At 46.8% G+C, this 12,975-nt stretch overlaps 1 protein-coding gene across 1 annotated transcript in view; it reads right to left on the bottom strand.

Annotated features, from left to right (window-relative positions):
• NDUFA10 (NADH:ubiquinone oxidoreductase subunit A10) overlaps positions 1-12,975 on the bottom strand; it is a 29,656-nt gene extending 16,681 nt beyond the window's left edge. The window contains exons 1-8 of the mRNA XM_063162695.1: positions 12,881-12,975; positions 11,965-12,133; positions 10,710-10,925; positions 9,627-9,713; positions 8,611-8,732; positions 7,146-7,225; positions 3,663-3,717; positions 97-182 (exon numbers count right to left, since the gene is read on the bottom strand). Coding sequence (XP_063018765.1) covers positions 97-182; positions 3,663-3,717; positions 7,146-7,225; positions 8,611-8,732; positions 9,627-9,713; positions 10,710-10,925; positions 11,965-12,133; positions 12,881-12,964 — 899 coding nt within the window. The 5' untranslated portion in view covers positions 12,965-12,975. The remainder of the gene's footprint in view (positions 1-96; positions 183-3,662; positions 3,718-7,145; positions 7,226-8,610; positions 8,733-9,626; positions 9,714-10,709; positions 10,926-11,964; positions 12,134-12,880) is intronic.

The raw sequence follows: 12,975 nt of genomic DNA, 5'->3' as shown, positions 1-12,975 counted from the left end.
ATGTAACCCCACTTTTAAAAACTCATGGTTTTGACGATTTTCCCTGGGATCTGATTGCTCAGTGGATGGATGACATCTTACACAAGTCACACTTACAAAAGTCTCAAGTGATGGAAAGAAACATCATCTTGCTCCTCCCATGGCCCCTTGTCAAACTTCAGGTACTCAATGTCTTCAACGACCTGGAATCAGAAAAGAAAGCTCACTAAGGGGTGAAAAAAAAATCAATGAAATAATCAGAACAGGTTATTAAACAAATGAAGAAGGCTTCACTGCCGAAGCTGTGGTAACAAGGTCAATGTCTAGAGACAACATTATCATCTCCCAGTCCTACTCCTGGAGGCTGCAACCCTGCCAGGAGCACTGGGCACACACTGTGCTGTTTTCAGCTCTGGATGGCAGGGAATCCACTGGCAGAGAGGTGCCTTGCTGCCAAATTCTTACCAGATCCAAGCCATTCTTCCTCAACCTGCCAACTGGGGCTGAAAAGCCAAGAAGGTACAAGCTCACCCCTGAGGGAGAACGAGGAGGAAATGGAGCTAAGTCTAAATTTAACTCCTTTTTGTTACAAAAATAAAGTTTGGTCAGTTTTATTCCCAGTAACACATTCTCTGAGGCAGGGGAGCAGGTGTGGCATCTGCCTCAGTGCTGTGTGGGTCACAGCACAGAAACAAAGGCACATTTCAGGTTGGGAAACTCAGGAGCTGCAGAGAGGAGTCCAAGGGCTCAGGATTTCACCAGCCACCAGGACCCAGCCATGCATGAAAGGAAAGGTAACACTCACAGCTCAGAACCCTTCAAATAAACAATGCCAGCTCAGCAAATCATTCCTTCAGCATCCCCAAACTTATCAATCCCTGGTTTGAGCTTCACTTGCAGCCTGGCTCCACTTGGAAACAGCTCTTTGCTGCTCCAGGAGGTAATTGCTTATCACACCTGGCTGCCTGGAGCTGAGGGGAAAGCTCAGCCCCAGTGTCAGGAAGATGCACTTCAGGTGCCTGATGAGGTGGAGATGGCACCTTGGAGCAACCTGGGAAGGAGTGGATTGTTACAGCTCCAAACATCCCTTGCCAGGGACCTTTTCCATGGGGGAAGGATAAAGCTGAGGTCATGACCAAATTCCTCATGGCACACTGTCAACCCATTGACAGGTGAGCACATGTCACAATGAAGTGACAGAATGATCAACAAAAAAATCCTTGAGTTCTTTACATTAAATGCAAGGCAATTATTCCCTGCAAATGCTAAATCCCAGCTATTACCACTTCAAAAATGATAACCAAGTGCTATTACAAAGCAGCTCTGACTATAAAGATCTTAGCAGAATTTTCACGGTAAGAAATAATTATTTGGACATGAGTGAATAAACACTTCTGAGGCACAACATAACTCCAAGATAACAGGACAAGAGGTGTAAGTTAAGTTTGTTCAAACAGCCATTATTTCTTTGAATTATTTAATTGACAAGCTGAACAAAAGCAATTCCTTCTCCACTCCACAGCAAAGCTTTGGAAACTCTGAACCTGGTCACAGCACTAATCAGAGTTGCTACAATAGGCTCACAATATGCTACAGGGGGAGAGGAATCTGTATTCAAATTAGTTTTGCTCACTGTTAACATCACATCAGAAGATCTCTCTCCCAGCAGCTCCTTAACAATGGCATTAGTTTCCCAAACAGGACAAAAGAACAAATTCTTAATTAATAAGGAATGCCCTGCCAATCCCCAGGAATTATCAACAAATATCCAAGGCTTTAAAAGAAATTAAACATACAGCTAACTTTGTATTCCCAGTTTTACCCTCAAGCTAAACAAGTGTGAAACATCCTAATGAAGCTCATTTCAGCACTCATTACCCCTTCAGCCACCACAACCAAAGTTAATTACAACAGGAAGCCCCAACTGACCTTTTTAGGACACTTAAAAAGTCGTTTCCAAGCTGTGTATGTGTGCTCCGAGCAAACCAAAAGTTATTAAACTCTAAGGCCATAAAAAAATTCAGCTCCCAAATCCCTAAGCAAACAGACTGGAGTGGGCTAATGAACACTGCTCTCTGTCAACCTGTGTGAACACACACCTTACAAGCCAAAGCCCTTATTTCCAAATTTCTTCTGCGTCATCCCAAAGGGAAGCAATCTGAGCAGAAAAAGGGGAAAAAACAACTGAATTCTTCCAAGTATCAGTATCTACCACCAACACCCAACAATGACATCATGGGCTGGATAATCTTACAGGGTCTTTTCCAACCTTAATCATTCTGTGGCATTATACTTTAACTTCCAAATAATAATCCTTCCCCAAGTCCAGATTTGTCCAAGCAAATTAAGGATCCACTGGTGCATCTGATGAGCCTATTTAGAGCAATGGAAAGATTGCTGAGCTCAGGAGAGCCACTGCTTGAACAATAAGAGCTTTAACTGACTTTAAACCCTGATTGAAAGGATTAAATCAAATCTTTAGCAATGGGGTTTACTACAAAAGCAATCTGAGGAGGAAACAACCAGCTTTATTCTGATCACTTGGAGATGTGTCCAGAGAGAAGGACAGGGAAAAAACAGGCATTTAACCCCCATCACAACTTTCCTTTCATTCACCAAGTATCCATCTTGAAACACCACAGCCCTCAACTCCTATCCTTGCTTCTATGTTGTTACCCAGAAAAAGCAAATTAATTGCTCTATATTCTCTATATTCACATCACAACCTCAGCTTTTTTGTTCATATCAGCCTGATTTTTTGTGTAATTTTTCTATTTATTATCTGCTGTCACACTGAAGCCACCAGCCCTTTTTTAGGGGTATAAACCCACACTGTCCCAGAGTGTGGTTTATTAAAGGTTATTGATGATAACCTGCACTTGACAATAAAGGTTACTAATGATAACAATAATAATGATTAATGATAATGATAAAAAAAAAATCCATCCACAACAGGAGAGGACCCAGAATGTGGCACACAACCCTGTCCTTATTAAGGGAACAAAAGGCCTAGAGACAAGCAGCAGTGCACCTATGGGGGAAAATGGAGTGTTAATTTTAGGACCAGGGGAGTCCTCATCAATATTTTCTGCTTCACACAGTCATAACCAGAATGTTGAAGGACACTTCAGGCAAAAATGTAGTTCTAGTCTGTTAAGGGGCAGTTAAATATTAAAATGCATGCTCTGAATATGCTAATAAGCTTAATGAGGCACAGGCTACCACACATATGTATATATTACTCAACACTCTGCCAAGATCACACTGCACATAACACAAGAGAGGGAGTTTGGACTGTGTACAAGTAGGGTAAAAATGCCACCTCACTAGGATGAAGTCCCAAAAAGCCCTTGGAGACAGCCCATGTGCAAGTCTGCTCTCCCTCCTCCCAAGTGGGGATGATTCCTTGGCAAGCTTCCATGGAGGATTGTTATTATCCAGTCAACATCATATTACTGCTCTTAACAGACATCTATCCCTAGAACTGAAATGGGAAACAGGGCCCAAAACCTGTCCAGAGTCTCAAAAACTTTGGTGCTCTTTCCCTAAGGAACAACAGAGAGGAAAGTTAATAATGATCAAGCAAAAGGCTTCTGTTAGCCTGCCAGTAATCTCCATGAGGGAAAAAGTTCACTGAACCAAGGGAAATATTTTAAACTTACTCCCAGAAAAGCAAAACTCACCTTCTCCACATCCTCAGCTGCACTTGCTGTGTACTGCAGAATTTCACAGCTCTCACTGCAAAGAACACAGACATTTAATTCCCCTGATAAAACTGCTCTACCCATCCTCCCCACCAGCTCCAAAAGGAACAGAAATGAAGTTAAAAGGCATAAACACTGAACCAGAATGATTGCAATTTTTTAGATGGCTCCTAGCTATTGCAACAGAATTCCTGTTGCACCTGTGAGCTCCTTCTTTGCTGCTGGAAAGTTGCTTTTAAAGGGCAAATGGTCTGGATATCAACATAACTTCAGCTGCAAAAAAAAATTCAAAAACTACACACATGAATTTGCTTTCATTTAATTAATGTGGATACTTGCCCCTATTACAACTGCCCCAATCTACCTGAAAATAAGTGAAATTTTCAGTGCAACCCAAAACTGTGGTAGATTTTCTTTTTTGCAAGTGCATGACTAGCTGTGATTCACCTCAAGAGAAGAACGCATTCATTTATCACTATTTACTCAGGTTGAGCTAGCTGAATGAATACAAATGCAGGCAGCATGGCCTGTAAGTGTAAAAACATTTTTAAAAGACAATGTTTCCTGGTTAGAAGATGGTTTTTTTAATCAGCCAGCTGCCTTCAGAGCAGAACCACAACAGGAGCTCCTACATGAACCTTTCACACCTCACATGTTCAGCAAGAGCTGTTTCCAGCTGGAAAACCTGGAAGGCCCTGGAATAGCTGCCCAATGTGGACATGAAATCAAACATCACACAGCAAAGTTTAGGAGCATGGAGAGAAACTCATAGAATCCCAGAATGGTTTGGGTGGGACAGGACCTTAAAGCTCATCCTGTTCCAGGACACCTTCCACCACACCAGGTTGCTCCAGGTCCTGCAGGACCTGGCCTTGGACACTTCCAGGGATGGGGCAGGCACCTGGAATAAGAGATTCTCCTCAATATCAGCCCAAGGGAGAGGTCAACCTTCACCAGCAATTGCCTCAAGGATGCTCATCAAATCACTTCATCCCATATCTCTTGATTTGACTCTGCAGATTATCAGGGCTTCATTAAGAGAAAACAGCTGCTCAGTGACTCTGCAGATTATCAGAGCTTTCCACAAGAGAAAACAGCTGCTCAGTGGAAGCAGTGCTGGATGTGAAAGAGAACATTAGCAATCTCAAGGCTCTGCTCCAGGAAAAGAGAAAAAGCAAACAGAACCCAAACACTGCTCCAAATCACCAGGCAGAACCTGCCACAGCACCCAGCTCACAAATCTCACCACCAACATAAAAACATCAAAGACATTCATAACAAGTCAACTGGAAAGAAAGCAGCAATTTTAAAGCAAAAACCCACTGTAAACCACTTTAGGCAGCACCAGGCTGCTCCAGTTGAACAGCACAAGATAACAGGAGTTTTCCCCAGTAACAAACTGCTTTTCAAGGAGCAAGCAAACAAACTTCAACAGGGAAAGCATGCAGGAGTTTGCTCAGCAGTCTATAACAACTCTTTCTAGCCTGTTTGGACCAGACTTTGGGCATCACCAGGAGTCAGGGAATCAAACTAGGCAGGGTAAGAGGTAACAGCTGGGCATGAACACAGCCCCTGCAGCCCTGCCAGCACACAAACAGTAAAGGCAGCTGTGGCCTCAGCATTTACCCCAGACAGAGCCACCCTGAGGTGCACAGAGCTGGATTCACACACTTCCAGCTCCCCACAGCCAGGGCACAGAGACACGGATCTGTCACAGTCATATGTCCTGAAAAATCTCTCTGCCCAGGATTTCTCTCCTGGGAAGCTGAGAAAGCTCAGAGAAAAAGGAAAAGAATATTATCTCATTTGCTTCTCCTGTGTTTTGCTGCTTTGGAATGTGGTTGGAGATTGTTTATCCAGCATGTGAATTGTTTTGACTTATTTGCCAACAACAGCCAAGCTGTGTTGGACTCCGAGGAGTCATGAGTTTTCAGTAGTATCTTGCAGCCTTCTGTCTGTATCCTTTTTCTTCTCTTTATATAGTTTTAGTATAGCATTCTTTAATATAACATAGATCATAAAATAATGAATTAGCCTTCTAAGAACATGGAGTCAGATTCATCATTCCCTCCTTCCACGGGGGTCTCAGAAAACACCACACAGCCCACTCAGCGTGCCAGGCTGCTGGGAGCCCAAACCCTGCCAGGATGCTGAGGTTTGCCTGCCAGGAGCACTGCCCATGCCCACACAGAGGGCAAGGAGGTGAAATCACAGCAGGTTCAGCCTGGCTGAGCACCATGAGATGCACACAGGGCTGGCTGTGCTCCAGAGAACAGCAGCAGCTGGCTCCCACCAGGGACTGTAGCACTTTGCCCTCAGGGGATGACATTCCCAAGGCTTCCCCTTCCCTTCCAAGAGCCACGTGCTGGCTGTGGGGACACACAGAGAGGCCACTGGCCATCTGTGACAGCACCCAGCCCTGCCTGCATGAGTGACAAGCTCAACATCGAGTTACTCACTTCAGTAGCAGGCAGAGCCACCCACTGACCCACCTGTGGAGATGGAGCAAGCACAGGGGGACACTGGCAGGCTACAAAGCACCTGGGAATCCACTCTGATTTATATCAGCCTTCTGCACACACCACAACACAGCTTCACAGTTAACCCATTCACAATCAATTTCACAGTTAATGCATCTGATACCCGTTGAGAGCTTCCCTCCCAGAATTATGAGGGACCACAATTCTGCTTTTAGATTTTGGAACAGTTTTAATTTTCCTAGAGCTCTTTTGTAAGAACTGGGAGAACTGGGAGGCTCTGTTTCATCCCAGCTTTACAGGGCACGTGGTTTTGCTTACCAGATAGAGGAAGCCAGGGGAAACCAATGAGAGACAGGACACAGGGAATGGCTGCCCACTGGCACAGGGCAGGGTTAGAGGGGATATTGGGAAGGAATTGTCCCCTGGGAGGGCACTGAGGCCCTGGCACAGGGTGCCCAGAGCAGCTGTGGCTGCCCCTGGATCCCTGGCAGTGTCCAAGAGGGCTTGGAGCAACCTGAGACAGTGGAAGGTGTCCCTGCCCATGGCAGGGGTGGCACTGGATGAGCTTCAAGGTCCCTCCAACCCAAACCATTCCGGGACTCTGTGACAACCGAAAGGACTTTCTGAGGAGAGAAAAGCCCTAAAGCCTTCCAAAAAAGCCTGAGAAAAGCTTGAATTGCCTCACTCTCTCCTCAGGCTGTGCAGACACACAGAGCCATAGCTGCGGCATTGTGCACACCACTCCTGAACCCATTTTCATCTTCCAGCACTGGCATCAGGCTCCTGGCATCAGGGCTGGCAGAAGTTAACTCCACTCAGTTCTCATGCTGTGACTGCAGCACCCCCTCACTGGGGCACACTACTGTGCCCTGCAGCACAACAGGGGCTTCTTCACATGATTTGTTGATATTGGCACAGATTTTAAGGTTTGCACCCATTTTTGCTCAAAGACCTAAGAGGCAGAGCATTTTTCTTTGCTAACCTCATTGCTGGTAGGAAGGTCTTCTTGTAAGCATCCTCAATGCTCTGGAGATAGGAAGGAGACACCTTCTTCTCATATGGCTACAAAGAAACAAACAGAAAAAGCTGTGGAATTATATTTCTATCTTTTCCCACCAGCACAGACCCCAAGGTCTGCTCCACCACCTGCCAAAGGGCTCACTCTGGGATAAGCAGCCAAACATCCAAGTGAACCACGTGCACATCAGTGAAAGTTCCAAAGATTTGAGAGTGTGATCTGGAGTGTTTGGAATTCCTTACATGCCATGAAATACTCTAGAGCAGCCCCCAGCTATCCAAGGACTGATTCATCCCTGCTAACTCCACATTCCAGGGAGCTGTAAAAGCCACCCAGAAAACAGGAGAAGATTGTCTGAGTCCACCTTTTCCACGAGGAGGCCAAAATTGCACCTCTCTATCTCCACAGCTTCAGACAAGTGCATGGGCAAACAGCCACTCCAAACTCCTGGGAAATTCCATGGAGATCATCCCTGCTGTTAACCAGCTTGCCTTCCACACAGTGTACTTGCAAATCCACATTTGCAAAACACCAGGAATTTCTCTGATCTACCCTGTGTTCCCCAAACAACTCCTACAGAGCTCAGCACTGCCACTGACCCAAAAAGGCACAAGTTACATCAGCAATTTCTGTCCACAGGTTTCAAAAATGCCACTGATTTTCATGCTCAGAAGGGCTAAGAACTCACAGGCTCTCCCAATACATGAAGAACTTCTTAACTGAGAACTTTTTTCTAATAAATCAAAGCTATCTTTTAATCTACCACGTTTTCCAGAGTTAAACTGCATTTCCCATAGCCTTTCAACGAGGCAAGACAAATTGTGTTATATCTGAATCCTCACAACACATCTGCAAACACAAGCACACACCTAAGTATCAAAGAAAGAGGGTAAAAAAAACCCCAAATTACAAACCTTACTCAGATTAGTCATTCCCCAAAAGCACCCTGCAGCTCTCCAGGGCCAAGACCAGCTCAATAAGGCAGTCACCCAGCAGTGATTTGCTGGATGTCAGGGAGATAAGTGAACCTGCTGATGAACCCCATCAGAGGTGTGAGGAAGCAGTCAACTGGGAAGCAGGAGCCAGGGAGCCCAGCTGGGCTCCTGGCACTCAGGAATGGGAAATAAATCACCTCAAAGTGCATTGCAAGCAGCACATCACCTGCCCACAGCTCTTCAAGTGGCAGCTGCACAGCCAGGTATAAAAATTCACCTGCTCTTAAAACAATTTCTCATTCCACAAATGACAACATATTGATGCAGTCACACAAAAAAGTTCTTTTTTTGCCTTTTTTTTTTTTATGCAAGCATAAGAGAATACCCACAGAGTCACCACCACCACCCAGATCTCACAGACATTAGCAGGCAGCAATTGTGAGAGACAAGTAACAATAAAGAGATAATTAGGCAATAATCAGAGATCAAATTACCTTGCCCTTCTCTTGAATTCTCTTCTGCACGTCTGGGACAGGCACATCCACATAAATGACCAAGTGAGGTGGCAGGAACTCAGAAATGCTGATCTCCTTGACCTCGTTGTAGTGATCAAGGCCTGTGTAAAACACAAATAAATCACATTCCCCACGTTTGTATCTGTAGGCTTTTCCTCTGGGCTCACAGAGGAAGTTAAGGTCATGCTTAATGCTCTTCCTCAAACAGAATTTAGGAAGTTTACAGAAAAACTAATCTCCAGAGAAGTTTCATGCACTGAGATCTAAGAATCTCAACCCAGTTGTATCAAAGAGGGACTTTATTCCTGGCTCAGGTTTACAGGAATCTCAGCTTCTCCTCCACCATTTAGAGACAATAAGCAGCAGTAGCTCAAATCAAGATGTTTGTTCCCTAAGGGTTCCAGTACAACCCAAACTGGGATTTTGTATTAAATTGTGGGTTGCTGGGCTTTTGCTGTCTCAGCAATGCAGACACAGGTCATATTATAATCAGCTCCCAAAGTCACCCAGTAACTTAGAGCAGGTGGCAAAAAACAAATACACACCTCTTAAATCCAACAGCAAAAACAGGAGACAGTACAGAAAAGTGACATCCACCTCAAAGAACAGATTTACTAAGAACAGGCAGGAGCTCAGTGCCCATAACCCCAAAGCAAATCCCTCAGGTTGGGAGGAACATCCCCAGATCACCCAGTTCAACCAATCTGCTGAGAACTCCACCCACAGCACTCTAAGTATCTCCAAGGGGGAGATCCCAGGTGATATTGCTCCAGGGTTTGACTCCCCTTTGAATTTCAATTCATGCCCTTTATCTTCTGTCCTCTCACTGCCACCAAAACCACACCAGCTCAACCCAGCAACATTCGAACACCGAACACTTCAAGAAACCCCTCCTTCCAAGCAGGAATGTTTTTTTTCTTTTTTAAAGCAAAGTTAACTGCCAGACTTGTGAGAGATTATGGCCAAGCAGCTTCCCTGTGGTGGCAGGAACTCACATCTCTTGTGCACGTATCCCTGCTTCAGCATGGCCTCCAGGAACACGAAGTCGCTGTAGGGAGAGCGCTCCAGCACCACGCCCTGCCCTGCAAGGGAGAACAGGCTCCAGGTTGGAACAGAAGGAGCTGCAAGGTCCTTGGTTACTGTTGTATTCCTTGAAAAATCTATTGCATCTATGTCCACAGTTCCAGACAAGTGCGTGGGCAAACAGCCGCTCCAAACTCCTGGGAAATTCCATGGAGATCATCCCTGCTGTTAACCAGCTTGCCTTCCACACAGTGTACTTGCAATGCCACGTTTGCAAGACACCAGGAATTTCTCTGATCTACCATCTATCCCTTCACCAGGATTTCTTCTCCTGGGAAGATGAGAATCCTCAGCTTCTCCATGTTTCGCTACTCTAGAATGTGGTCTGGAGATTGTTTATCCAAACATGGGTGTCGCAGACATCTTTTATGGAAAATCATTTCTTTAGGATTTTTCCTCTTGAGAAGCTGAGAGGCCTCAGGAACAAAATGTAAACATTGATTATCTGCTGCTGTGGAATGCAACAGGTGGATCTTTGATTAGCTCACGTTAGATGTTTGTAATTAATAACCAATCAGAGCTTAGCTGGCTCAGACAGAGAGCCCGAGCCACACGCCTTTGCTATCACTCTTTGCTATTCTATTCTTATCTGGCCTTCTGATGAAACCTTTTCTTCTATTCTTTTAATATAGTTTTAATGTAATATATATCACAAAATAATAAATCAAGCCTTCTGAAACATGGAGTCAGATCCTTGTCTCTTCCCTCAACCAAAAGCCCCTGTGAACACCGTCACATATGTGAATTGTTTTTAATTAATGACCAATCACAGTCCTGTGTCAGACTCTGAGTCAGCCACAAGCTTTCATTTTCACTCCTGCTGAGCCTTCCGATGTATCCTCTTTCTTTTAGTACAGTTTTAACATAACATTCCTTTAATATAATATCATATCATAAAATAAGACATCAGCCTTCTGAGACCATGGGGTCAGATTCTCCTCCCTCACCTCATGCTGGAAGCCTCACAAACCCCACAGTCCCTCCCCGAGCCCAACCTGTGCTGAGCAGGTGCTCCAGGGCGTCGGCGTACTGCAGGACGCGGCTGCCGAAGAGCCACGACTGCAGGCGGTACGAGTGCCCGTCGGGGGCCTTGGGCTCATTGTAGAACTTCTCCAGGCTGCAGAAACCACTGAACCTCTCAGGCAGCAGCTGCCCATCCCCTGAGAGCCTGTCCTGGTAGTGGATGTCCGCCTCAGGGAAGTGCTTCATTCCTGAAAAGGAACCCACAGCGGGAATGAGCTGTGTTTGTTTGCAGCCAACGCCTCTCCAGCTGAGGAGCGCACAGCTGCTCGTCGCCTGTGGGAATCCAGAAAATCAGAGGGGTTTGGGAAAGCTGCAAAAGGCAGGCCTCAGAGACAGCAGAACTGGGATGAGAGCTAAGCAGTAGCCATGAGATTGGTAGGCTGAAAAATTATGTAAAAAGTAAAAAAATAAGGACAAATAGAAAAAGGGTCTGTGTGTTAATGCTTGGCTAGAATAACTCATTAAGCTACAGAAAAGTATATCTGAGATATTAGGAAGTTCTAAGCTTAATAATGGAGCTCTGTCCACTGTGTTTCAATGCTTACAAGCAGGTATTGTATCCAAAATAAGCAATATTGTTTGACTGAAGGTACGTGTGCTTAGTGGTCGGACAGAACTACTGACGATGTGCTTTTGCTTTGTGTGATTGGTCAAAAAACTTTTAAAGTGAGTTGTAACGTGAAGTTCTTGGTCTGGTGCCAGGGCTGTGAGCTGCTGGCATCTTCCCATTGCCATAACCATGGAATGAGACTGATGCTGGAAAATAAAACAGCTCAAGGCACATTCCACAGCAGCCCTGTCCCGTTGGTAATTTGTGCAGAGACCCCCCAGGCAGTGACACCTGCCCAGCTCCCACACAGCCCCAGCTCCTTGCCCAGCTTCCACACAGCTCCTGCTCTTTGCCCAGCTCCCAGACAGCCCCAGCCCCTGTGCCCACCACAGCAGAACCCAAACTCTGAGCTCTGCCCCAGCCCGTGGAGAGCTGGGCCGCTCCAAGCACATCCACGCGGAACACCCACGCTCTCCAGGAGCACACAGGCTCCACCAGAACTGAAGCCTCACTCACAACAAATCCCCACCACAAGCCTCGCCAGCACCACCCACAGACCCTCTCCACTCCCTCCAGCATTCCCCAGGCAGGAGCTGCTGCCCTGGTGAGCTTCCTCTGCACGAGAGCCACCATCAAACCCTGTCAGCCCTCAGGGAAGCAGCCACAGTGACTCGTACCCAGTTTGTCTGCCAACTGCTTGGCCAGCTTGCCCTTCCCAGAAGACAGATTCCCCTCCACTGTGAAGACTTTGCTGTGCTCTGTGAACTTCTTGGTGGTCTTTTCTCCCAGGATGTAGGACAGCCACCCATACTGCCGGCTCTGCTCAGGGCTGATGTGGATTCTTGCCTGGAGGAAAAGCCCACAGAAATCAGCAGATTTGGAGGGATTCTTTAGCTAAAGACACACACAGGACACACTCATATATCTAATACAAGGAATTGTTGCTCAGTAACCTCGGCACTGTCATTTCAGCTGAGCAGCTGCAGCAGTGCTTAGGCTGGGAAGTTGTTCATGAAATTAAAGGCTGAGAAGGCAGAAAACACGGAACAACTTCCACTCTGAAGGCCAGACACACATCACACCCAGAGCTCCCAAGAGAGACCCCACATTAGAGTTTTGCTTGCATTTTGCGTGGTTTGGGGCACGTAATAACACTAAATTCGCTCTCAGGAGAGTTACAGCTTCATTTCAACATGGCTTAGTGGGGAAAAGCTCGGACGCCGCTTCCAGCCTTAACTACTGCACAATTTCTGAGAGGTGGCAAGAGGGACCCACCTGAGAGCTATGAGGTGAAGGCAGGGCCTTTCTGAGCGCCTTCCTACAAACCTCATTCCGAGCGGCGCAGTGATCTCCCTCACACAGCGGCGTCCATCCCTATCTAACACTCCTTTCCCCGCAGCACCGCTGCCCACAGCCGCCACCGCAGCTCACCGCACTCCCCTCCCCGGCCTCTGTTCCACCCTGCCCCGCATTCCTCCGCCTCTCCCAGCTCCCAGCCCCGGGGAGAGGCACCTCCGGCCGCGGGCTGTGCTGCCCGCCCACCCCAGCAGGACAGCGCTCCGGACACAGCCCTACCCAGCCGCCCGCACTCACCCTCAGCAGGATGGAGCCGCTGTCCGGCGCGGAGCGGCCCCGGGCGGCCGCGGCCCGGCCCAGCCGGGACACCCACAAGGACATGGCGGAGGGCG

Source organism: Melospiza melodia, chromosome 8, assembly GCF_035770615.1.
Source record: "Melospiza melodia melodia isolate bMelMel2 chromosome 8, bMelMel2.pri, whole genome shotgun sequence".
NCBI lineage: Eukaryota > Metazoa > Chordata > Aves > Passeriformes > Passerellidae > Melospiza > Melospiza melodia.
Note: the sequence above shows the minus strand (reverse complement) of the source record. Positions and strands in the feature narration are given on the sequence as shown.